The 26,813-nt window shown below is 41.0% G+C and overlaps 1 protein-coding gene across 1 annotated transcript; it reads right to left on the reverse strand.

Annotated features, from left to right (window-relative positions):
- Nucleotides 1-116: 116 nt before the first annotated feature.
- On the reverse strand, nucleotides 117-25,258 carry lamb1b (laminin, beta 1b). Its single transcript, XM_034133423.1, has 33 exons — nucleotides 25,130-25,258; nucleotides 24,295-24,470; nucleotides 22,025-22,160; nucleotides 20,859-20,932; nucleotides 20,111-20,299; nucleotides 19,913-19,976; nucleotides 18,821-19,023; nucleotides 18,365-18,485; nucleotides 17,996-18,184; nucleotides 16,928-17,104; nucleotides 16,657-16,769; nucleotides 16,493-16,572; nucleotides 15,610-15,745; nucleotides 15,371-15,529; nucleotides 14,740-14,873; nucleotides 14,540-14,660; nucleotides 14,167-14,353; nucleotides 13,868-14,011; nucleotides 13,555-13,786; nucleotides 13,253-13,416; nucleotides 12,702-12,926; nucleotides 11,972-12,189; nucleotides 11,241-11,337; nucleotides 7,759-8,128; nucleotides 6,799-6,983; nucleotides 5,933-6,174; nucleotides 4,885-5,088; nucleotides 4,666-4,810; nucleotides 3,905-4,112; nucleotides 3,665-3,806; nucleotides 2,460-2,636; nucleotides 1,008-1,167; nucleotides 117-746 (listed from the first exon to the last, which is right to left on the reverse strand). The coding sequence occupies exons 1-33, from the start codon at nucleotides 25,161-25,163 to the stop codon at nucleotides 610-612; spliced, it is 5,343 nt and encodes a 1,780-aa protein (XP_033989314.1). The 5' UTR covers nucleotides 25,164-25,258; the 3' UTR covers nucleotides 117-609.
- Between the last annotated feature and the right edge of the window lie 1,555 nt (nucleotides 25,259-26,813).

Genomic DNA, 26,813 nt, shown 5'->3' on the forward strand with positions numbered 1-26,813 from the left:
GTGTCACTGATCAAACCCTGGTGAATAGAAAATTATATATGAAAAAAAGTGATTGTCTAGAGTAGACAATCCACAATAAACCAAAAATAAAAGACCAACTGGAATGCTTCGTTAACTTCATTTTCAAATCAGAATTTATTATTAGTTTGTAGTCGCAAAACCATTCACAAATGTTCTTTGGTCTACATAATGTTTCATATCTTTGGGCTTATATACGTTTGTATAAAATGTATCTATCAAACATGTGCATTCATATAATTAAAAACAGGAATTGTGATATATCATGAAGCTAAATTGTTCTATATTCTCTACACATTCTTGGTTTCGAGCACTGAGGTCACATTGGCTTTTAGTGGTTTTCTTTTGGACTCGATACTTAAATACTTCAATGGTCTTTGGCAGCTTTTCAAATCCTTTTCGGCACAGCTGGACAATATACTGGTACACTGGAGTGTTGAGCAGTCAATTATATGACAGTGTTTGCTCCTAATAGCTGTAAAATACTTTGGGAGCAGTTCTTGGGAATGCTTTAAAAACATTTGGCACTAATAAATCCCAGCAGTGCTCATGAGGACGAGAGGTTGCTGCAGGTGGAGGATCACAGATGAGTTAATTGCAGGTGCTGTACAGCGTGACTTTGTAGCTGATCTCCTCCAGGACCTGCCGAACCCTTTTCTCCAGCTCCACCAGCTCTGCAGCTTTCTCCTCCAGGATCAGCTGGTTGGACTCGTAGGAACTCTCCACCTCTGGAAATATAGGATCACAGAGAGTGACGTCAATGTGGGGAGCAGTTTTTTGCTTGTTGTTGTTGAAGAGTGGTCACATAAACACTTTTAAGACATATGTCGAAAATATCAAAGAAAAAAATGTATGGTATTCCGAAAAGATATTGTAGTATGTCAAATTGTCAAAAAAACAACATAGTATAGTGTGTTCAAAATCATGAAGTTTCAAAGAATCTAAATGAGAAATACTGAAAAAGGTAAAAACATCTGTAAATGGCTCACCCTCCAGTCTCTTCAGCTGCATGCTGCTCTGATCCAGCAGCTGTTTGGCCTCCCTCTGTAACGTGTCTGCTCTCCTCTTCGCCTGCAGCACCGTCTCCCCTTTGTCCTCCACCAGGTCCTCCACCTCCACCATTTTATCCTTCACCTCCACGTCAAACTCCTGCATACGCACAAAGAAGCATTGATTAGAGAACAGAACAACATTTTTTACTTTGTTAAAGTGGACCTATCATGCTATATTTTAATAATATAGTGTAGGACCATACCTATATAAGGCATATTTATACTTTTTTTTTTCAAAATACCAAACAGATCATGCATTTTAGCCATGCCTCATTTCGCTCAATTTGCACTTTTTTAGCCCTGTTTTTGCTAGAGCTGATTATGTGAGCAACAGCACCATCTACAGGCCTGGCATATGTACTACAGCGTCTCCAGCGCTTTCGAACGGCAATGGCCGTGGCTCTCTCCTCCTGATTGGTAGAGTTGGCCCAATAGCCGTAGCGCCACCGTCCTGACGTCAGGACAGTGTTCAAATCTGGATCAGTTTTTATCAGATCCGTTGCAGCCCCTTTTTTTTAGAGATTGGGGTATGGAGGAAAATAGAGAGGGTTGTGTTTTCTGACACTTGGTGAGTTCCCTGGAACACCGGGGACACATATTCATGTATAAAAGACGTACAAAAGTGCATTTTGCATGATAGGTCCCCTTTAATTTAATTATACGTTCTGTCATATATAAATCCATGTCACATGGTTATAGTTGGTTGTGCATAAAACTTGCACCAATTTGTATCACTTTTACTATTTTATTGCAATACTTTGTTTCTCTTCATGTCCTAATTATACTGTATGTTGCATTGTTGGAGGAGCTTGGGACTAAAGATTTCTTTATTACACTGTAACTATTGTGCCTATAAAAAATAAATAAAAGTTATAATAAAGTATAATAGTATGTTATAAAAAAATATAGTATAGGTTACCCATACGCATTTCCAAGTATAGGTATGCTTAGGTAACTTCAATTTCAAATCAGAATTTGTTATTAAATTGTAGTTCACTAATGTTCTTTGGTCTACATAATGTTTCATATCTTTGGGTTTACTAGGTATGTATAGAATGTATCTATCAAACATGTGCATTCATATTTTTAAAAACAGGGATTGTTGTATCTTATAAATTGTTCTATATTCTCTACACATTCTTGTACACAATAGTTCCAGTGTAACAAATAAATCTTTAGTCCCAAACTCCTCCAACAATGCAACATACAGTATAACTAGGACATGAAGAGAAACAAAGTATTGCAATAAAATAGAGAAAGTAATACAATAATGCAAGTTTTATGCACAACCAACTATAACAATGTGAAATGGATTAATATAGTATAGGTTATCCATACGCATTTCCAACTATAGGTATGTGTGTGTGTGTGTGCGTGTGTGTTTCTGACCTGCTGGGCCTCCTCTGCGTTCAGCCGGGCCTGCTCGGTGGTCTGGTCGGCGCCCTCTACCAGGCGGGTCACCTCCAGGTTGTTCTGCCTCAGGAGGCCCACCTCCCTCTCCAGCTGCAGCAGGCGCCCCGTGGTGTTACTGAGCTTCAGCTCCGACATGGCCGTCTCCGACTCCACCTGACACACACACACACACACACACACACACACACACACACACACACACACACACACACACACACACACACACACACACACACACACACACACACACACACACACACACACACACACACACACACACACACACACACACACACACACACACACACACACACACACACACACACACACACACACACAATCAAACACTGACATCCTGCGGATAGTCATTTTTATCCTCCCTACAACAGTAGCTGTGTCCACTACACGGCCTCGCTCGGCCCCGCTCGGTATGGCTAGACCTCGTTAGGACTGGCTCACTTTATGGCGCATTTCCATTACAGTTTAGGAACTGGGGTAGTATCTATAGTAACGCAGTGTAGGCGGAGCCGTGACGTCATCTTCAATGAGAACCCCAGAAAAACAACACAGCCGTTAGCTGTTAGCACTCAGAGCTCACAGCTCCTCATATATGTTCAGAAACTAGACAAAAGTTAAACAAGTACAAACCACAGACTGTCTGTGTCATGGTGAATACAGTCGCTGCTTTATTTATGTCTGTATAGGCCGTTGTGAGTGTGGACGGTCGGAGCATATACTGCGTTAGCTTAGCCAATCTCCATTTAGAAAACACGCATTTTAAAAGGTTTTTCGCCTGCCGTCTGTCTGCAGACTTGACAAAGCATTAATTCATGGTTTTTACTAACCGGTATCAGTATGTTGTTACTTCGGCATCATTTTGAAACGTGTATTACAATTAAATCACTGTCAAATATGTCCATCTTGTTGTAGTTGTAGCCCCCTTGCCAGCGATGCTCTCTCTAGTTTAGCATACTCAGCCTCGTTGTCTCTGGCCTTAGACCCACGATTTTATGAGGCCAGAAAAACGGTGAATTAGGACCCGCCGGCCGGTACTAGGCCAAGTGGAAACGCAACCAAAGACGGGCCGCTGACGTCACAGCCCTCTTAAACCGTGCTCCGCGCTGTAGTGGAAACGCGCCATAAGCGCCATTAGTGACAGAGGTCAGAGATGTCAAACTCACGGAGACCAGCAGTTCCAGGGTTCCCTTCGTGTTGTTCTGGGCGAGCTGGATGGCGTCCATGGCGATGTTCTGAGCACGCTCAGTCTCATCCAGCGCCGCCTTCACTATGTCCGCTGTCCCCTTCATTTGAGAAGCCTCCTCACTGTTGACACATTAATACTTTTAGAATCTTCTATATAGACAATCTGACATCTGACACAACATATATTTATATTTGTTTTGAAGATGTTTTAATGTTACCTGGCAGCCTGGGCCTGTTTGAGCAGCTCCTCTGCAACCTGGATGTCCCTAGCGCTCTGCCCCAGGATGGTCTCCACGTTACTCAGAGAGCCCACCTTCTCCCTGATCTCCTCCGTCAGCTCCTTCAGCTTTCCCGTCGACGCCGGCATCTCCAGAGCCAACACTTCGTTGGACACCGCCTCGATCACCGCCACATCTGCCTTCTCATCTGCAAAATCATGAACAGAACACAGGTGATCAGTAAGAAAATGATATGGAAATGACCAACGCATGAACTACTGTAAAAAAACAGAACAATATTTGACAACTCCTAAAATATATATATTTTTTACCAAACTCCCATTTTGCTATATTTACATTTTGAGGAAATGTTTCATATTTCAAGATTCAAAATATGTGTTATCATGAAAGGTTTAACACACTTAGTACAATACAATTATGCACAAATATGTAGTCAATGTTTTCCTAGTGTTCACATCAAATTGTATCCTTAACATTAAGGTCCATTCCTCAATGAAATGGGATTTATTGACATTTGCATTTAAGTTGTCTTTTGTTAAAACATATATTGCAATATGCAGCTACATCCATATTAAAAAATGTCTTAATTAATAAACTGTAACAAAAAATGTGTTATTTTGTAATTGTATTTTGTGTGTGTGTATGTGTATGTGTATGTGTATGTGTATGTGTATGTGTGTGTGTGTGTGTGTGTGTGTGTGTGTGTGTGTGTGTGTGTGTGTGTGTGTGTGTGCACTCACTGGTGAGCAGGTCTCGTATCTCTTTGATGAGGGTGCGCAGCTGCTCGTTGCTCTGCTCCACCCGCTCTTTGCTCCGGTTTGATTTCCCCAGCACTTCCAGAGCGTTCACCTTTGCGTCCTTAGCGCGGTTGTTGGCTTCCCATACCTGATCAAAAACAAAATGAATGACTCGTCTCCACCTCAAGTTATTCTAGATTAAAAATGGCCGCGTGCACTCACCATCCTTGAGAGCTTGTCCACCTCCTGCATCGCCTCCAGGATCTTCTCGTCCAAATCTTCAGAGGATTTTAGAGCAGAGTGGGATGTCGAGCGGAGGCCTGTGCATCCTTCGCCGCACTGAGGCGCTCCGTCCGCCCCGACACAACCCAAACCACCACAGGGGGAGCTGGAGCATCCTTCAACATCAGCTGCCCCACCACAAATCTGCAGAGAGAGAATACAAAACGGAAATGATCATCAACATAAGATGTGAATAAATAATTTGAGGTTTTTGATGTGGGAGCGTTTAGATATTATGTTTTATACATCTGCAACAAACTACCAGAAAACTCTCATCTCTATTAAAGGCCACCTATTGTTCAAAATCCACTTTTTCATGTATTTTTTACATCAACATGTAAAAAAGATTCGGAAAGTTGCAGGAAAAAAGATTCTCTCACTTTTTGTCCTGATCCATTTATATAAAAACCTGTCTGAAAATGAGCTGATCAGATTTTGGCCACTTTATGATGTCATAACGATTTTTTGGGTGGTGCAACCAATAGCCAATCACCAACAAGGTAACACCCACCCACCTTATCACCTGAATCTCCTCCTAGAGCACCATTGTGTTTTTTTAAACCAATCACTCTTCAGAGGGGCGTGGTTAGCAGCAGCTCATTCGCATTGAAAGATACAGACAGAGAATCAGCACTTTTGAAACAGGGCTGAAACAGAGGGGATTATGGGATGCTGCAATGATCTGTTTGGTATTTCAGCCAAACACTTCAGAGACATGTTTTGTATATAACTGAGAACTATAATATATTGTTGAAAAATAATATTATAGGGGACCTTTAATTCAAGATTGTCTTTTATTAAATCAAATATCTATTCATATCATACACGGTTCATATCTTGTCTTTTTGTCATTAAGTCTTATTGTATTTTAGCTTGTTTAATTTTGTATTCTCTTGGCTTTTTAAATATGTTTATAATGTTAATCTGCAGTCCCTGGGCAGGTACACATATAATAATAATAATACAGATTTTCAGGAGTCTTTCTCACCTTCTCGCTCAGTTCAGAAAGGTCGAGTTTATCTTGCTCGTCGGTCATTTTGTCGAGCTTCTGCGAGTTTCTTTTGTATGCGCGGTCAAACCCTTTCTGAGACGCGATGAGGATCTTCTCAGTGTCATTTCGCATTATGGCCGACTGGTCCAGCGTGTTGCCGGGATCGCTGGTGGAGCTGTTGGCCTGGACCTCCGCCTGTATAGACTTCATGTGTGCAGATGTAATGGTGTCCATGGCACCTGAAAACACACACGCGCCCCATCAAAGGGTTTCTGTCAGTCTTGGTCATCATGGGACTGCAATTCCAGTTTAGCTATGGATTTGGATAATTGATTTAAGCAGGAATGTGAGCTTGAGCACAGTGTGTGAAACTCAGTTAAGTTTCTTCACATTCTAGTCAATTATTGGCGGTTTTCAGCAAAGATCCGGTCAATTCGAATAAGCGCCTAGCAGTTGTTGTTCTCTGCCAACCAGTAAAGTTGAAGTTTACGTCCATGTTGTTCCAATTTCCATCACAAGTCAATCATTACATCATATTAGACAGTAGTGAATTTTCCATTTGTGTTAGTTTATTTCCTTTCCTGGGCAAGTTAGGAACCCTATGATGACATTGCTACCAAAATATTAACTTTAACCAATACTATACTTAATGCTAACAACCATGCATACCCCTAGTAAGGCTCTACAATCTGTTACATATCATTTAAAACGTCTATATGATGTCAGGATCATATAGAAATGTTTTGGAAACATAGATACGATTTTTCTGTGAACACGTATAACAGTATGAATGTAAAGCAATGAGCTGACACACTGGTTTCCCTGTCACTGTAACACTCCTGTTTCTTCCACTGGTTCCTCACCCTGGATGTTGGCGTTCTTGGCGTTGTACACCTGCTGCCTCAGCTCCTGGATGCTCTGCTCCATCCGGTTGGCCTCCTCAGTCAGTGCCTCCAGCTTTGTATCGGTGGCGTTGGCGTCTCTGTGGAGCAGGATCAACGCGCCCTCCGTTGTGTTCAGCTCTCCGTTCAGGTAGGACATGACACCGCTGAAGAAACAACAACACACCGATGAACTCAAACAAAAAGACGTCTTCTACATCTCTTTGTACATTTTAGGACTTGGCGAATTTTTTGAGATAATATCGATGTTGTGACCTGTTCTAGTATTATAGGTCTCCTATTATACTGTTTTTCATCAATATATTATAGGTCTCAGATATATACAAAACATGTCTCTGAAATGTTTGGCTCTAAATACCAGACAGATCATCGTAGCATCCCATAATCCCCTCTGTTTCAGCCCTGTTTCAAAAGTGCTGATTCTGTGTCTGTTACTTTAGATGAAAATAAGGAGCCACTCCCCACGCCCCTCTGAGAGACATTTGGTTAAAAAGAACACAAAGGTGCTCTAGGAGGAGATTCAGGTGATAAGGTGGGGGGGGGTTACCTTGGTTGGTGATTGGCTAATGGTTACACAAGCCAAACAATTGTTATGACATCACAAAGTGGCCAAAATCTGATCAGCTCATTTTCAGACAGGTTTTTATAAAAATGGATCAGGACAGAAAGTGAGCAAATTTATTATTACACATGTTTATATATAAAAGACATGAAAAAGTGGATTTTGCATAATAGGTGACCTTTAAGACTAGACTGCAGTACATGTAGTCATTACACCATTACTGGTAAAATTTGCATTGTGAAATAATTTTTTTTAAAAGCATCAATATAATCACAATATCCAGGTATTTCATTAATTATATTGTGACCCTTTTTGTGTATTCATATAGACCAGCCCTCTCCGTGTGTTTTTGTACGTACGTAATCCGGTGCATCAGATCCTCGATCTCCCCCAGCTTCAGCCCTGCAGGATTGGTTTCCAGGATTTCTCTCACAGCCCAGACGTTTCTGTTCAGTTTCTTGATCACGTCCTTGTACTGTGCCGTCACGCCGCTGTCCGTCAGCTCTGTCACCTGGGCCTCCAGACGCTGTGTCTGATTGGTCAGTTCGCCCACCACCTTGTCCCAGACGGCAAAGCACTGGTGGCAGGGTGCGCAGGCGGGAAACTCCCCCTGGTAGCCCCGAGCGCACTGATCACAGCGGGGGCCGGAGACCCCCTCCACACAGGTGCACTGACCTGTCGCACGGTGGCACTGATCACTGGAGATCCCCCGAGGGTCGCAGTCACAAGCTGCAAACACACAGAGGGGAGAGTCAGGGAACACTGAATGAATCCTGGAATAGACTAAGAGAGTTTAAGAGTTTAAGTAGCCCCCCCTCACCCAGATGGCTTTAAAAAGACCCACAAAATACTGTAAAATGGTCATTTTAATACTATTTCATGTTTAATTGTTTATTTTTAATCGAGTTGATTTAGGCATCAAGCTGCAATGTTAAAGTTAATCATCAAGATTACTGATTCAATATAAAAAAGGGTGTAAGATTTAAATAGTGTTGACTTCATCCTACTCCTTAGAAATTAGAAATGTTATTTTGTTTATTTAGAATTTGATGTTTCGGCATGAATGTAATGTTTTCTTAATTGTATTTGTATTTATATTTACATAAACCCTAACCCAAAATAAATGATTATATATATTATATATTTAATTTGTAGGTTTATTTAAGTAAAGGTGTAAAATGACTTTTTCCTTCTTTTTCATTAAATCAATTCTGGTGGAAAATGTTTTTAAATCATTAAATGTATTAATTTATTTATTTGTAGATTTTTCTTAGCATCAAAAATGACCCATCTCAGTAAATATCAATATATTTGCATGATATGATTTTAAAGCTAATGTTAGGCCTGACGGACTGTAGAGGACCATTAACTGTTATATGAGACACATTATGGTTCTCATGTTTTTGAAGTCTCTCCAGGGGAATGAGCTATTTGAAAACCTAGCTTATTCAACCTCCACCCGCTCCAGTAAATAAACTCAGACATGAACGTGACCTTGAAGGTCGTACTGACCGCCCGACTGTTGAGGGCTGCCCTCCCTCCTCAGAAAATAAAAGGAGGGAAAAGAGAACAATTCAGAAAGCATGAATGCAGCGTTTGAGAGGTTTCAGTGTTGCTGCATTATTTTCATGATTTATGGAGCAGAAGGTGAGGGTTGGGTTTGAAGTTTGGTTTGTGTCAAAATAAAATATTAATCCTTTTGTTAAAAGCCCATTTAGGGTTAAAACATACATACAGTAGTGATTATGGGCCATTACATGTCAAACAAAGGCCCACATACCTGTAACCAGGGATGGAATGTCACAAAGTACATTTACTTTCTACTTCACTACATTTCAGCATTCAAAATCATACTTTCTATACTACTACATTTATTGAACACTCATAGTTACTAGTTACTGAACAACCCAGTATTTTCCAAAGTATCTCAAATTGGCTCCACATTGTAAAAATGTAACGTTAAAATGCCTTACATGTATTTGTTAGTGATCGGATAATATTTTATAATACTGTGAGAAGAAAAGTTTGATACTTTAAGTAACATTTGAATTCTGAACTTTTACTTGTAGTGTTGTATTTGAAGACTCTAGTATTTAAGCAAAGAACGTTTTAGTAAAGGACCTTGGTACTTGTTCCACCACTGCTTTAACAGTCGCCTTAAATCACCCCAAACATTTTAACCTCTGACATCTAAATCCAGACTAAGAAACATCCTCCCAGCTGTGGCTGCATCATACTTTTTTATCAACACTTCCTCACATAACTTCACATTACTCCCACACATTTCTCAGCGAGGTGGCCAGAGAGATTTCCCATGATTTGGCACATGAGTGTATCATGGTTGCAGATGGGCAGCGAGGTCCAGCTGGTGTAACAGCTTCAGAGACTACAGGGAATACTGCGGGAATAATTCAGGATTCAGGGCGTTGGTGCATGACGAAAATGGGATGCCTGGGAGTTCTGGAAAACATCTGGTTCTCATGAGCAGGAGAACAAGAGGTCATTCCCAGATCCCCTCCGTCTCCTCTCCTCGCCTCTTTCTCTTTCCTACTCCCTCTCTCTTTCTCCGAGGGTGAGCCAGCTACCGTGAGGCGCTACATAGACTCTCCAGCAGTTTGTTCAGCAGACAATAAAACATGTTCATGGATAAGAGTCCATTAACTGAGCACCAGGCTGCTTATTCCCTGCTGTCTACATAGAAAACTCATCTAGAAAAGTCTAGGTAATGCTCCTATAAATATGTATTAGCCATCACTTAGATCTGCTGTTCAGGACCTAGTATTCATTGTTTAAATGTGTGCTTTTGTCAACAACAACAAAACGATGCTTCCTCGTACATAATGAGCAGCGCACACACTGAGGAAAACACACAAAATAAGAGCAGAAAATAGAAAACCAATAAGCCCACCAAAACGGTGACTCAGGAGAAAGATATGTGATGCAAAGTACTTGCAGGAAGAAAAACAATGTGTAATGTAGAAGGATATATAAACAGAAGAGTACGGTTCAGTCAGGATGTTTTGGGACGGTTATGTTTCCCATTGTTTTGGCTCCAGTACTTTGGATTTGAAATGAAACAGCGACGATGAGATTTAAGGCTGTTTGACAGTGCTCACATCCTTATATGGTGAACGTAGTATGACTCAAAACTACAAACTGCAGAGTAGTTTCTATGCTTGTTCTTGGCTTGTCAAGTCTTAACTTGACCTCAGTTAAACTGTTAATGTGTTTCACATGCTAAGGACGAGAGGAGTATTTTTTTTAAAAGCAGGAAGTGAATGTGGCTGCAGTCCAGACCTAGCAGAGCATTACTTAGGAAAATAAACAGAATGGGTAACTAAATATAACACGTTTTTGGAAAGTTGACGTTTGTAGTAAAACTATTAAGGTTTAAGACAGTTAGCATACATGATAGAAAGACAAAAGACTACAAAGTTGGGTACAAGACATAATACATGTCTTTGTCGCTATAGAAACTGTGTGTTTCGATTGGGGTTCACATGACTGAGTAATATGGCTTTCTGGCAGAAATAAAAGTTGCTGAATAAAATAAATCAGTTAAGAAACTGTTACATTTGAGCATTGAACATATTTAAGCATGCTAGTGTTGGCGGCGTTTATTGTGCCAGAAACTAAAATGGTTCCACGACAATCTACAACTTTAGTGAAATGATCTATTAAATTGACATATATGTAATTCATGGCACAATTCAAAAGGGATCAAGTGATTTATCTCTCGCTGTCGACTACAGAACATATTCTTTCCCTAATAAGGTGATGGTGGAGCCGCTCTATATTTAACGTGTGGCCATAAACTGTATTTGTAAAGTGTGTGACGTACCATGGCATTCGTCCTCTGGATCCCCCCAGAAGAGCTCTCTGCACTCCCGACACGTATTGCCACCAAAACCTGGTTTACACGAGCACTGTCCTGTGACCTGCGGGAACAAAAACACACAAATACAAAATATCATCAGACAATAAGTTGTAAAAAATATGTTTGTGTTTATTTGAATTGAACTTATGAACTAATGCAGTTTGTTGCAAGTCTTTCTTTGACATGCAGAAACAATGGAGGTTTGTAGTTTCATCCAACAAAGTTATTCCTCAGTGGATTCTGAGACTTCCTTCCTCTGATGGAGAGCAGCCAATAAACACAAATGTTTGTGTGTGAGTGTGTGCACAGTATTCTGTTCTTTAATGGTATCTTTCTGTGTATACACATACAGATTTGTGAGTTTGAGTAAAGGGGAGCCGCAGAGGGAGGCAGTTCCCAAACAGCTGGAGTCCATATATCAAAGAATTACACAAACACAGCCTCAGTGATTAGATGGGTTAGTCACAGTCTTACTTTCAGCCGCCCTGCAGCTTTACCCTCAATGGGAATTGTTGGGAAACCATTCTAACCAGTTTTCACATTGTGTACGGAAAACTATGTAGCAACTGTAAGGAAACCCGATTTTCCGCCAAGATAATGAAATAATCAGATTGTGATATACATCATAACATGGGAGAGGAGATTAGAGCAGCTGCAAACAGATGTTGGTGTTTCCATGGCAATGTGTGACTCACCTCATTGCAGGAGGATCCGGAGGAGTGTTCGGGGTCGCAGTCGCAGCGTTTGCACCCCGTCCCGCTGGCGATGTCCCAGGTATCGGCGGCGCAGCGGTCGCAGTTCTGCCCGACCACGTTGGGCTTGCAGGCGCAGTGACCGCTGACCTGATCGCACTGACACTCGCCGGGGGAGGAGCAGGACCGGGGTGAGGTCCCCACAGAGAAACACATGCACTCTGCACAGAGAGGAGAGAGGGTGACCCAGTGTTGGATTTTGAAATGTTATACTCATGTGTACGGGTAAAAGTTGCTGTGGTTGTGTGAGTATTCATTGCATTTAAAAGGCCCCCATGTCCACTGTAAGATAAGTGCTATAAAAATGTAATCTATTATTATTATTATTATTATTAAGTGCTACTGATACTGATTTTAGCGAGTGTTCGTCTGTCCTTTGTTTCTTTAAATGGGAAATAAGCATAGTTTGTTATCTTTTAACATCTTTTTTCATGTACCTTTGATTAGATTGACACATGCTTAACTTCGCACATGTATATTTTATGCATGTCATTTGCACTTTTTAGCTTTGTGTTTGTTCTTTTCAGTATATGGGATGTTGCATTGTTGGAGGACCTGGTATTTAAGATTTTCATTGGCAACACTTTGCCTTTTACATATGACAATACAACTCTTTGATATACCCGTACATACAGTAAGCTAGTGTTGTTGTCACAGTAACAGCAGTACTCACTCCTGCAGCTCTGGGAGGCAGCATTGCCGTAGTAACCCAGTTTACAGTGCTGGCAGCTGTAGCCCTCGCTGTGGTGCCGGCACTTCAGACAGGCGCCGGTGCGAGCGTCGCAGGAAGCCGGGTCGTGCATGTCGATGTTGCTGTTACACTGGCAGGGCAGGCAGCGGCCGCCGGGAACCAGAGGGTTCCCGAAATAACCCGGAGAACACTCATCACACCTGGCACCTGGCGGAGGACAGGAAACAGGAAGTGAAGTGGCTCCTTTTTAAGTCGAGTGGAATAATTAGAGGGCAGCTCAAGTGTTGTTTAGGTTTGTTACATGTGAAGACAAGTTGATATGTGAGGCTTTGAGCACTTCAAACAGCTTACATCAAAACAAAACTGGTATTAGTTATTAATGTATGTGTGTGTGTGTGTGTGTGTGTGTGTGTGTGTGTGTGTGTGTGTGTGTGTGTGTGTGTGTGTGTGTGTGTGTGTGTGTGTGTGTGTGTGTGTGTGTGCGCGTGTGTGCGTGTGTGTGTGTGTGTGCGTGCGTGTGTGTGTTTATATACCTTTGTAGCCAGGGCTGCACACACACACCAGTTGGTTAGTATGAGCCAGAAGGTAACAGCTGTCAGAAAACTGGCGTCCGCTGCGAGGACCATCGGGACACATGCAGGCTCGACAGTGACCCCCTGAACCCAGCTCTGGGTCTCCATGGTAACCCTCCAGACACCTGAAAGTACAGGTAAAGGTGAAGCAAAAAGAAAGTTAATGCTCATTTCGCCAGATGGTTCCCAAATGTCCTTTGTCTTCATACTTTAAGCTTCCAGTGTAAAATGTATGACTTAATGAATGGGTCCCATGGCTGTACCTCTCACAGTGGTGTCCGCTGGTGAAGTCTCTGCAGCCCTGGCACTCTCCGGTCTGAGGGTGGCAGAACTCGCTGTGGCCGTTACAGTGGCAGGGTCTGCACTGAGGGAAGCCCCAGAAGCCCGGCAGGCAGTGGGAGCACTGGCGCCCCGTGGCCCCGGGGACACACTCGCACTGGCCCGTGGCCTCGTGGCAGAATGCAGTGATCGAACCCCGAGGGTCACAATCACAAGCTGAGGGGAGATTTATTTTTTAATTATCTTGTATTATCCGTCTAATAAACATTGAAATGTATATCCATGCCTGTCACTTACGTCTGCAGCCGGCGGGGCTGAACTGAAACGTTGCCGGGGCGCAGTGGTCGCAGTTCCTGCCAACAACGTTGTGTCGACAACGACACTGGCCACCACTGGGCTCACACACAGCGCTGAGGGAACCCTGAGGGTCACACTGGCATGCTGGGAGATAAGACAAGGGAGAGGAAAGTGGGAATTCATGAGACTGTTGTTTTATATGTCGCCTGTTTTAATTAGATTACATTTCATATTATTTTCCTGCTATTTACTGCTTTTGTACAAACACACATTATAGACACACACATTAAACTACGTACCCATGGCTCCTTTGTGCAGCAGGGCAGAGACGCTGAAGATGTAGTCGTTGCAGATGTCGGTCAGCGGGCTCTTCACCACGCTCTGGCTGCCCTCCAGACACCGGTAGCGCTGGAACGTATCCCACGCTCCATCACCGTCAACCCCAACAAACATATCCATCTCTCGGACCCGGGGAATCAGCACCAGCTTCAAAGAGAGGGGGGATGGAAACCATGATAAAAAACTGGTTCAAGACAACCCTAAAACACTGGTGCTGAGGCATAAAAGCAACGTTTTCTCTAAGGTAAGACAGGGTGAGCAATTTATATAAAAAATTGTCACTTTGGCAGTGAAGGAATCCTTTAAGTATGTATTGTATGAAACTAAACGCACAGAGTCGATGAGTGTGTACGGGCTCTGGATGTCAGCGACTGACGAGTAGAGAGGCAGCGTGAGGCGGATGGTGTAGTTCAGTCCTCTCTCGAAGCACACCGGCCTCACCAGCAGCACGTGCCTGAAACACAGCAGAGAGTCAGAGTGTGTCGTGATGGTGTTGCTACAAAGAAACCCTGAATATGAGTAATGTTTGTTACCTGGATCCAGGTGGTAGAGAGATGGTCTGCTCGTCTCCGCTCTGGATGGAGTTACTGCAGTGAGCGTTGTAGTTCGGAGGGTTGAAGACCGGACGCTGCACTCGGATTTGACCCTGCTCCCACTGCTCTGGCAGCTTCAAACATACAGACACATGTGTCATTTTAATGTCTACAAGAAGATAACAACCACCATTACCTGGCTTAAATTAGAACCACAAATATTCTGTGTATGTAGGGTTATTATGGAAGCCTGAGAGATAAGTGAGAACCAAAAATATGGGGATCCATGTTAGGTCTGATTTACATTGTTTCTCTCCTATGACTTAAGAACAATTGAAAAAAAAAGATTTTAAAGGGGTTTTTTTCCAGGTGAAATATGTGTTTGTTTGTTATCATTTGTAGTTTTAACTGGCAAATACTTTTTAGAAAATATAAGAAAATTATCTCTCTTAAAAAATGTTTTGCCAATTTCTCATAAAAAAAAATAGGAGCCCAACATAATGAAGCTTAAGTTAAAAACACATTATAGCATTATAGTGTGTGTGTGTGTGTGTGTGTGTGTGTGTGTGTGTGTGTGTGTGTGTGTGTGTGTGTGTGTGTGTGTGTGTGTGTGTGTGTGTGTGTGTGTTACCTGTGGCTCATAGCGAATAAGGATGTCATAGTCCATGGACTCTGGGACGTTGTTGACGTTGAACTCCAGGTAAGCTCCTTCTGGAACATTAACAAAGCCCATACCGGTCCAGGTGGGACTGCGGTCCAGAGGGTACGGCCTCGGTACCACCGTCACACCCTGACAGTCACCACAACACGGATGTTAGTTTACATACATTTATGCTAAAATATGGTGTTGTACATAATGAACACACTCACAGGGCCGTGCTTGGCGTCCTCCGCCTCGTAGGTGTAGTGATCCAGAGCGATGAAGTAGAAGCCCGACTCCACCTGATCGCAGCGCCGGCCGAACATGTGCTCCCTGCACACACACTGCCCCGAGTGAGGGTCACAGCTGTGGGGGGGAGATAGGACACTTATTATGTTTTTCAGTATTTTTATTTTATATGTACATAAAAGTAGAGATATGTTTGTCTTTGTGCATCTGTTGTATTGAAATGTAGAACCGAGCTGCCATGCTGTACCGAACGATTACCACCAACACTGTCGCTTGGCAATAATAAAGTAAAGACATAGAATAGTAAAGAAGTAATAAAATATTTATCTATCTATGAAAAATGTTTATGTTGTGATTATCCTGGCGAAGATAATTGCAGTTTACAATATTATCTCGGTAACCATTAAAGATGAATACAAATCCTAAATTGATTTCAAAAGATACTGAAATCCTATTACCTTCAATTTTGTTAAAAGCTATTTATTTGTTGCACGGTTTGTGGAATATTCACTGCTAATTGGTCATTTACGGCATTCTATAAATCTGTTATTTCTTCATAGCTGCCATGAATAACAGGCCAAAAACAGCGGGATAACAGCAACAATCTTAATATGGTAATCATAAATGAGAACTTCCTCCATATATATATAGAAGGATGAATAAAAAAACATATGTACATGATAATTCCTGTATTTTTCTACTACAGTATGAGGATATTCATGATTATCCTGAAAATGGGAATTGTTCTATTAGATCCATGATACAATTCTACATCCTTCTATCCTAAAATATGTTGCATGCTGTCATCTACATTATAAACCAAACATTTATTGTAAAATAATTAAAAGTGATCTTTAGATATACCTATTATTGACAGCCCCGCCCTGGTCACAGTCACATGCTCTGCAGCCGTCCATGTCATTGGACAGACCCCAGTGCTGCGGCTAAAGGGAAAACAGACATTTGTTCTTACACATACACTACACATATGTATGAAAGTAAAATAGCTGACAGTTGTGTTTGCGCACCAGACACTGATCGCAGTTGTGTCCATCAACGAAGCGTTTGCAGGAGCACCTTCCTGTCTCTGAGTCGCAGGGGTTTCCTCCGGGCAGGGTGCCCAGCGGGCTGCAGGAACAAGCTGCCAAAACACACAAAGACACACTGAAGCCACAGAGTCAGTCTGACTACAGTCTATCTACAATTAACAGCATGAAGCTGCATTTTTACTTTGGTTTTCCTTTGCAATAGAATGACCAAAAATGACTCAATCTTAATTTGATGTCCACTTAGACTCACGCAGGCAGCCGTTGGGCCCCTCCCCCAGGCCGTGGTGTCCCTGCTTGCAGTGGTCGCAGCGCTCGCCCTCGACGTTTGCTTTGCAGCGACACTGACCCGAGATCAGCCCAGCGGCCACATCTGTGTGCGAGTCACACTGTCCGCCCTGCAGAGAGCCCGCCGGGTCACAGTTACATGCTGTGGAGACAGGAAATACCACATGAGGCATTGTCTAAAGATAATCATTGATGGTCATGTGAAAAGATTCATATATTTTTCAAAGGAAAGACAATATTTGCATTAAAAAAAATGTTTGCCCTGAGAGATATTGGGAGAGTTCTCTGAGAAAATTGGATAAACCTGAGGAGAATAAATCAATAAAAAAACGAAGAATTTAAACAAAACAAAAGCCCTACTTGGTTGTCAAAATTGTGGATGTCTCTTTTAAAATGATCCTTAAGTTGTTCCAAAAAACAGAAAATTATGTGAAAAATGAAATCTTGTAAAGAGGGAAAGAGAGGCTGTTATTCATTTTACTGCAACATTTCCATCAGTACTCCAGGTAATTCCATTTCAAATAACATAAGCTTTTGGAGTAGTAAACTAACGTGGTTATTTGTGAGTTAGAACCGACAAAAGCTGCAAAAAGCTGTGTGTATTTCATGTTGAGTCTTGTAAAGAGGCTGTTCTTTATGTACTGCACTATTGTCTCCAGTACTCCAGGGAATTACATATTAAATAACATTAGCTTATCTAGTGTTAGCATTACATCACCAGTAAACCATTTTTGAAAGAGAATGTTCAAAAGCTGTGTGTAATTTAAAGTCCTGCAAAGAGGGAAAGAAAGGGGGAGGCTGTGCTTCATTTGACTGCACTGTATTTCCAGCAGTACTCAGCAGGTAATTACAATGAAGATGTAACCATAACTACTTTCTGCTTTTCACTTCAAAGGCTGCCGCTCCAGGTGGTGCTTGTCTTACAGAGGAAGATGTCCTGGAGGAGGACAGCAACATGCATTTTAACAGAGTGTGTGTGTAATAAGTAGTGAGCAGCATAATGAGGAGGGGAGGTTACGCAGAGGTGACTTACGCTCGCAGACTCGGGGGTCCCTCAGGTCCCGGTTGGGGTGCTGGAAGTAGAAAGGTCCGCACTGCTCGCACTGCCGGCCCACCGTGTTGTGCTGACAGGCCTCACACACCCCCCCGCTCACGTTGCCCGTCGTCATGTACACCGCCATGTCGAAGTGGCAGGATGAGGACTGTTGGTTACACTCACACCCTGAGGAAGGTTTACACAGTTTACTTTAGTTTTTTGCCTTGTTTTCATCTGGGCTGCAACTAAGTAGAAAGTTCAGTATATAAGCGCACACAAATCTAAAAGAAAGTGAAAAATGACGATGAAGATATTTTGTTTCTTAACAAACAAATCAACATATTTGAAGAGTTCTCCAGTTCTTACTCTTGCAGGCGTGTGTGTTTCGTCCCTCCGCAGGTCTCCAAGGTAAATCATGGTAAAAGTCTTGGCAGTGCTCACAGTTCAGTCCCTCTGAGTTGTGATTACACACACAGCGGCCATGGACCTACACACACACACACACACACACACACACACACACACACACACACACACACACACACACACACACACACACACACAAATTCACAAAATTAATTTATAACAACGAAATACACAGCAGATGAAGACCAGGATATGCAAATCAAAACCTTTCTCTCATTCCAAGATATATAACCAGACTTATTTTAGATTTGGTTCCTAGTTAGTAACAAACCAAGCTTCGGGAATATTCAATGTGGTATCATGCAACAGTTGCTATACTAAAAGTAAGAATAAAAAGTATGTGATTTGGAACCCAGCCTCCATTTCTTTCTGACTTGGAGTATTTATTTGACGCACCATGCCCTCTGCAGAGCTGGGTTCTCCGTCGATGGGGGCGCACTCGGAGGCGTGACCGTAGCAGAAGCAGTTGCCGCGGACGACCATGTCGTAGAGGGCGTAGTAGTACTTCTCCGTCACCTCTTCTCGGTGGTCCAGCAGGTTGTCGCCCAGCGTGTGGAGCTTCACGAAGTTCACCCGGAGGTTAGTGATCTTCAGCATGTCTGCACACACAGGGGAGATTGAGTATTATTAACTTCATATTTTCTCTTTATACGTTTGCTTGTTTCTATTGTATGCCATAATTAAACGATAAAGGATTTTCCCCTAAAATATTTGGTGATTACTCACTTAAGTCAAAGTTACTGCAAAATGTTAATCATTTAGTTGCTATGAATGACATTTGGTGTGTTATATATACTGTCAACTGTATGTTTTCTTTGTATTTTTTAGCTTTAAAAAAGTGTTCTCACACCTTTTGTGTTTTATCCAGTTCAGTGCCTTACTCAATGGCATCCTTGCAAGTGTTTCTCATTCATTTCTAGGAGGCAAACCTTAGTTCTTTCTGCTGTTCCTCACACAACCACAGCATTCACCACATACTTAACATTCGGCCTCTGCGTGTGTGTGTGTGTGTGTGTGAGGGCCTCTCAGTCTGGACGAGTCACTCCAACATGTGACATTCCATGCAGAGCTCTTCCTATCTGACCTCTGGAAAATCTTCTCCAGGTAGCTGTTTACCTGGACTACACAAACGACTAAAATATTCTAAAATATATCTCAAGATTTAGAGCTCAGAGATCAGGCAAAACGAAACCCCTCGATGGATTCAGTTCAGTCTTTTGTTGGTTTTATCTTAAATGTATTGGGCACATTTTATCATACGGGTCCAGATTTCCAAAGTTTCTAGTTAGGAAACTGAAAATAAATACCTCATTTGGTGAGGATTAAAGGGAGAATAGAAGGATGGCGAATTAAGACCATTGTAGGTTAATATAAATTGAGCTTTCCTTTCAAGGATATCCCTCATTTCCTTAGAATGAACACGAAATTACACAACTCTATCAAGGAAACTTCCTGGAAATAATGAGTAAATAATGGGAATGAGCTTACTCTGTATTCTCAGGCTGTAGGGGTCGTCTATTTTGAAGACAGGGTCCAGCACCCGAAATATCACCTAAAAGAGCAAAAGAAAAACAGGGGAGAGTTGGTATGAAGAGCGATTTTGTGACAGGCTTATATAAATATAAACGTCCTATAATCAAATCCACAAAAACATTTTTTAAATAAAAAAGTGTTTTAAAAGCTCACCTCTCCCTCAGTGGATGGTTCGATGTCAGAGTAATGGGAGTCGCAGAGGATCTCGTCCACTTTGACCATCGGCCCTGAGGACACGCCGGGGAAAGATGTTTCACAGTCGTAGGCGAAGTAACGATAAACCTGCCACGTCTTCCCGAAGTCCATCGACCGCTCAATCACCATGGCAGCTGGCCGAAAAGTCTGTCAACAAATGATAAACCATGTTGTTTTACTGCTCAACAACACTTAACACTCACATAAAAGTGTTAGGAACTTTATAATGTGGTGTATCTTCCTGGCATTTCCCTACTAGATGTACTGTAGATATGTCATGTTTTTCATCTAAAAGGCTTTGATAGGATAATACTAAACACAACTTTAAAATGAAGTAATGATATCCCTGAAAGGTTGGTGGTGTTGATCTGTTCTGCTATCTAACACCAAAACAGGAAAGGGCAGGAAACACATGGACAGTGTATCTTTGAGTGTGTGTTTTTTTTATGATGTGGAGTATCTGGCATGAAGCCAGCTGGACACCATCATGGGCGACCATGTGAAAGCAATTTTTTTTTTTACAGCATCCCTCCCTCTTTCTTCTTCTTCTCTTCCCACCGTCCCCCAGAGACCACAATGATTTTCCACATTCCTCCACCACAGCTGTCCAACGCTGTGTTTATCTGCGTGAGTACGGGAGTGTGTAATTCATGTGTGTGTGTGTGTGTGTGTATGTGTGTGAGAGAAAGAGAGAGAGAACAGGCACCTTGAAGGTCATGATAAGATGTGTGAAGTGAAACTCAGCCTCCAAGTCCAGCTGGATGGTCACATTCTCCACACCTAAAGAATAAAAGGAAACACGCAGAGAATTGACAATTGAATATATTTCTCATTTCTCAATTGATTCTCATTCATGAAAAACTCCAGACCAGACTCACACACACTAATTGCATTTTAAATATTTACAGAGCCTTCCTGCACATGTTTATGCAGCTGAGGCTTCACACAAGAATCCAATAAATCTGAAGCTCTGATCTGGATTGTGTTGCACCGGATACTTTCACTATGTTTATGTGCAAATGTGGTATTATATTTTATTGGCAGCCAGAATATTTCCAAACACTTTACCTTATATGGCTGAAATCTTATATCATGATATATATTATTTCATATCTTGATAACAATATAAGTAAGGGTATAGCAGGTTTTCTGGCACTGCATTGAATAAATAATATGTATGAAATTACCATATGGTAACGCACATTTTTGTGCACTGCTGAGAGATTATATCCTTGACAAATTCAATTGTAATTTCTCATTTTTAGAATTTAAGTGCAACATAAAATATTGTAGTTTCTCAGATTACAAGGCAATGTCTTTAAATGTCCTGTTTTGTCAAAAGAATATTAATTTAATATGAAATAAAATGGAGAAAAGCAGGAATGTTTAAGATGCATGTGATACATCTAATGGTGTACTTGTACTTAAGTACAGGACATGTACAACCGTATTATTACTTAAGTGACATTATGCAAGACCTTTACATTATAATTGAATATATTAAAAAGTAGTATTGTTACATTTACTTAAGTAAAGTATTTAAATACTTCCTCCACCACTGTCTGTTTCTCGTTCTCACCGTGGAGCTCTGTCTCATTACACACTTCCCATCCAAACTTTAAACGCCTGTGTGGTGAGATGTTGACACACATCTGTTTCTTCTCCGCACACCTGTTCTCCTCAGCAGACCTGTAAGCCCCGCCTCCACGCTGTACCCTGATTGGCTGCAGAGAGTCTCTGTGATCTCCTGTCTACTCATTACTCCTGAGAACAGCCTCAGTCTCAGCTCACACGCTGTTCAAACATTTAAAACAGGAGTTGTGTCTCAACAACAGACACTTTTATTTTCCCTTTTCGTCCTCTGTCTCTCACCGTTCTCAGACTGCCACCAGGTCTTCAGACGGTTGTGGGCGAAGGTGGTGACCAGGTTGTTGATGGAATGGCTCCCTTGGTTTTTGTTCTCATGAAAAGGCTTCCTGGAGTCGCACAAAAAACATTTCTTCTCCTCCTGATGGACACAGACAGTGTTACAGCGTCAGTACACTGATAGATTTGCATTTTATTCACCCAGGGGAAAACATTTGAATACAAAGGTGAATGATATGCTGTTGCTCTTACTCTGGTTTCTCAATCAAACAGGATATTTTGATTGTGACTTCATCCAAAGAAAGCTTTAAAAAAGGATTATCTAGTTGTATCTTCCACTGCTTCACTATTCAAAGCATTTTGTTATTTGTTAAGGTTTTACAAAAAATATTGAAGCAGATTTTGATATATTAAATCCCATGCCAAAAGTAACCCTTACCTATTACATCATTACAAATACGACACATCAAAACATGGTAAGTACATAAAGGATTCTAAACAACAACATAACACAAACAAGAAAAGGAAAATAAAAAGCCCCTCTCTCTTTTTCCATTTTGTGACCTGTATAACATTTAATTACATTTTTTTTTTTAATTAAAGAAAGCTGGGGTTTTTATTAAAACATATCAAATGTTCCCCTCTTTCCTACCTGCGACTAATGATTATTTATATTCTAAAATCAAATAATTAAAAATATGTATTTCTTCTTTCTTGTTTTTATCATTAATAGAAAGCTGCTTCTGTTCAGTTGGGAGTATTATTGCTAATACACTGGAGAATGTGGGAGTACATCTGAGGTGTCCACATACTTTTGAACATGTAGTAGTTGTTAATTCGTTAACAATACATTACAATTGTATTTACCTGACGCTTTTATCCAAAGTTACTTACAATGAGTGCATTAAAACATGAAGAAACAAGCTCAGAAAGCAAGAAATGAAAGAGAGAACACGATCCAGGGAAAGTGAATAAAAACCTAAGCTGTACTGTGTATATATAATGTCTCGGTGAGTGTGTGATAATAATGTGTTCTCTGCGTTTGTCAGCAGCAGGAGCCTCGCCTGCAGATGGTTTGGCATGGACACAAGCTTTACTCTGTTTCACACACACACACACACACACGCTGAAATCTCACTATATTACAGCGTGAGAATAAACAAGACAAGTTTCTCAATTTCACAAGGCCCCTGCCAACTATGTCTGTGTTGAAATGTGAGCGGAGTCTCCAGTGGCTCCACTTAACAGTGTTTGGTGGAAAAATGCATCCTGCTTCCTCCCTCCCCCCCCCCCCCCCCCCCCCCCCCCCCCCCCCCTTCAGCATCACGCAGCTCATACTTGAGGACTGTGCTCATCCTCAGGAAGCTCAGAGAAGCCCCCGCAGTGTGTCATTTTCATAAGGACACCATTCACACAGCGAGTCGCCACAGGGTGTTTGATAAAGAGAGAAAATCCCCCCGTCCACAGGCACACAGGGAGGGATTGTGAGGCCACACAGCGCTTATTGTGGAGAGGAATGTCTGAACTCCCACAAGACAAGACAGAAAGCAGATACTGTAAATCTGCACACTCCCACACAGAGGCAGGGCTACAACTATTAGCCAGTTAATTGATTAGTCGATTGATTTGGATAATCAGTTAACCGTTTGAGTCATTTTGATAAAGTTTGCATGACACAAAAGCTTCAAAAGCAGAACCAACCAGAAGGAAATGGTCTCATTGTGTTGTTTCCTACTTCAGATTTTGTTTGTAACAACAGAGCAAGTTCAAGGACAGTATGGACTCTGCTTCTTGTAGATAAACCAATAAAGCAGGAATGAATTCTCTTCAAATGATCTATTTATACTCTTCAGCAGAGTCAAAGATCACCAGATCTAAGTCATGCACGGTCTCTATATTTCATGCTTTATGTAAGGTTTTGTAATTATATTTATTTCAAGCAGACTTTAGGTATGACTAAATAAAGAACCTTGAACCTTGAACTTCAAGTCTCTTAGAATCATTTAGTTATACTCTCAAAGATTCGCATTTGTTTCACCAGAACATAACCAGGAATGGTCTTTGAATTTCATGCTTTAATTAAGAGTTTTGGATCCACATGTTTTTGGATAGAAAACTGCTTTTATTACTTTATTTTCCAGACTTTATTTAGGAAAAAATATATTTTGCCCTACATTTTGAAGGACAAATCAACATCTTACTCGTGACACCCTGCATGGTTATGTGACTGATATTAAGCGCAGAGTTTTTCTTCCCAGCATCCTCACTGTTCTTACCTCCAGATGTCCGACGATGCAGAAGCGCCCGGGCTCCTTCAGGCCGCAGGTGGAGGTGACGCTGAGCTTGTGCGCGCGGCCAATCAGCAGGTCACCTGTGGCGGGGTAGCAGCTGCCCTCGGTGCAAACATCCGGGAACTCTGGGAACTGCTGCGCCCTGACGGAGGTGCACAGGGCTGCAGGGAGGGAAACATACAGCTGTTAGTGGTGATGGTTCCAAAACATCCTACATTATATCTTCCTTTACTTTCAATTATAAAACCCAGAGAATCCAAACTTTACCAAATGGATTCTGTTTAAGATTGAGCAATACAAAGTTATTTCTTTATTACATTATTCTAAAATTACAAACCTTTCAGGCTCAATTCAATAGTCAACAAAGTAAAATGGTGTTGATACAGTATACATGAAGTAAAATAAACACTTTACATCAAACAAAACTTTTAAAGAATACAGTCTTGCTTAAACAAAGAGTGATGTTTTTTTTTTAGCAATACAAAGTTGTATTAGGCCTTTGAGATATGATTGATATACTATACAAATCTTACATGCTACATAGTAAACAATGTCAAAACATGACTTATGTACATGTACACAGTAGGCACATATGTCCTGTATTAACATGTTCAAACTAAGTGTAAAAGTTTCCTGCAGCAGCCTTATCTTTCCTCATCTCTTAAAACATGATATAATAATCGTTTGCATATGGATATCATTACATGCGTTGTGGCTGCAGACTGTTTTGGCAGCCTGGAAATGTTAATTCAAACCAGAGTGCTGATAGCATCTCAAGAAGTTTTGACATATAAACAAAAACTTTTTAAATAAAACTCACCCAAAGTTGTTATAAAGAGGATTATAAGCGACATTTCCACGAGCAGTACATTGACAGCACGTCTTGTCGATGATGTTGATGATGATGATGATGATGTTGATGCGTCCTTCAGTTAAGAGAGTCAGTCAGTGTGTGTGAGTGTGTGAAGTATTAAGTCAGAGGGAGTCTTCTTGTAGAAGTCCTTATGTATGGAGTGTAGTGAGTGCCCAACATAGACCTAGAGAGAGTATGGAGTGTGGAGAGTGCCCCAGCTGACTGAAGAAGACTGCTGTGCATCATTATATGGCAGCAATCAGCTAAAAAAAAATTAAAGAAGTATTAAAGTGTTTTATAAATATCACTTAAAGGTGGGGTAGGTCATTTTGGAGAAACCAGCTCGAGTGCGCTATAATTTGAAAATACACAACCGGAAAAAATCTGCCACTTCCTTACAGAGCCCCTCCTCCAACACACACGAACACGCACATGACCAATGAGGGCACGAGATAAGTTTGTGCACAGATGGAAGGCTGACAGGCAGGTAGGCCATCCAGTTATTTTAGCCGGGCCGGGTAAAATGATTGGTCGTGCTTTTTACAGTACTACGGCTTCCACAGATTAAAAAATGTTTATGTATTTATTGTCAAAGCATTTAATATATTCATTGCTATCGGGATGTTAAGAGCATTCCATGGAATATAACAATAAGTGTTTCTGAAATAAATTACATACCCCACCTTTAAGTAATAGAAGTAAATGACAGAACAATAAGAGTAAGTGCCCAGCATTCAAAAAGTAAAAGTAAATAAGTATTAGCATGAAATACACTATATAAGTATTCAATTCCGTATTTCATAATAATATATCTATTGTATTACGGGATTATAATTGTAAATGCATGTACAGTATGTGCATATGACCCTACATGTAGGTGGAGCTAATTTTGATAGTTTGCATATTGCTGAATAAAATCATAAATACATGATAATGTAATATAAAACAATGAGATACAATTTATCTATAATCTTTTATTAGAAAGTATATTTTAAATATAATTTGGGTGACTGATCTTTCATTCAGAGGCAATTTAAATTAGTATTTGACATTTAGATAAACACTTCAAAAAAGATTCCAGAGAAAGACAAACATAAAAACAAGAAATATTTTAGTTTGAGCCAATCTTTTTTGGTGGATTTCCCAAATAAATTCAGATATCTGGATTATAACACATGTCGACACTGCCACCTTGTGTTATTAATGGAAACTACAGCTATAAAGACCACCACTCAAACTCTGTATTGCCTTTTCATGTTTTATACGTTGTTTGTTAAATGTTCTTATTCGTTACCTCGATCTTTGATAATAACATTGGCTGTACACATCAAGATCCACTTTCTACGTAATGTCACATTCTAGTGGCTGCTATATCCAGATAAAGTAACAGTCTTATAGATTGAAGTATCTGTAAGTCTGGAAACCGTTTAACATTTCTTAAGTGTCTACCAACAACAAGAAATAAAGATTACATGCTGTGACATTTATATGTATCATTGGACAACTATCTGCAACAGACTGTAATATGGGTGCTTTATGTATGTATAAGAAACTGATCATAACAGAAGAAACAACGTGGACATATGGAGTGCAGAGTAGTATAACACCAACTAAAGTATAACACCAAAAATATAAATCTTGATATAACGAG

The sequence above is a fragment of the Trematomus bernacchii genome, unplaced genomic scaffold (genome assembly GCF_902827165.1).
Source record: "Trematomus bernacchii unplaced genomic scaffold, fTreBer1.1, whole genome shotgun sequence".
NCBI classification, from domain to species: domain Eukaryota; kingdom Metazoa; phylum Chordata; class Actinopteri; order Perciformes; family Nototheniidae; genus Trematomus; species Trematomus bernacchii.

Excerpts from the sequence above, each read along its gene's own strand:
- lamb1b (XM_034133423.1), bottom strand. The coding sequence starts at position 25,163 with ATGTCGCTTATAATCCTCTTTATAACAACTTTGG. Across the intron at positions 24,471-25,129 it reads CCTCTTTATAACAACTTTGG|CCCTGTGCACCTCCGTCAGG; the intron begins GTGAGTTTTATT and ends CCCTCCCTGCAG. Across the intron at positions 19,024-19,912 it reads CTACAGCCTGAGAATACAGA|ACATGCTGAAGATCACTAAC; the intron begins GTAAGCTCATTC and ends CTGTGTGTGCAG.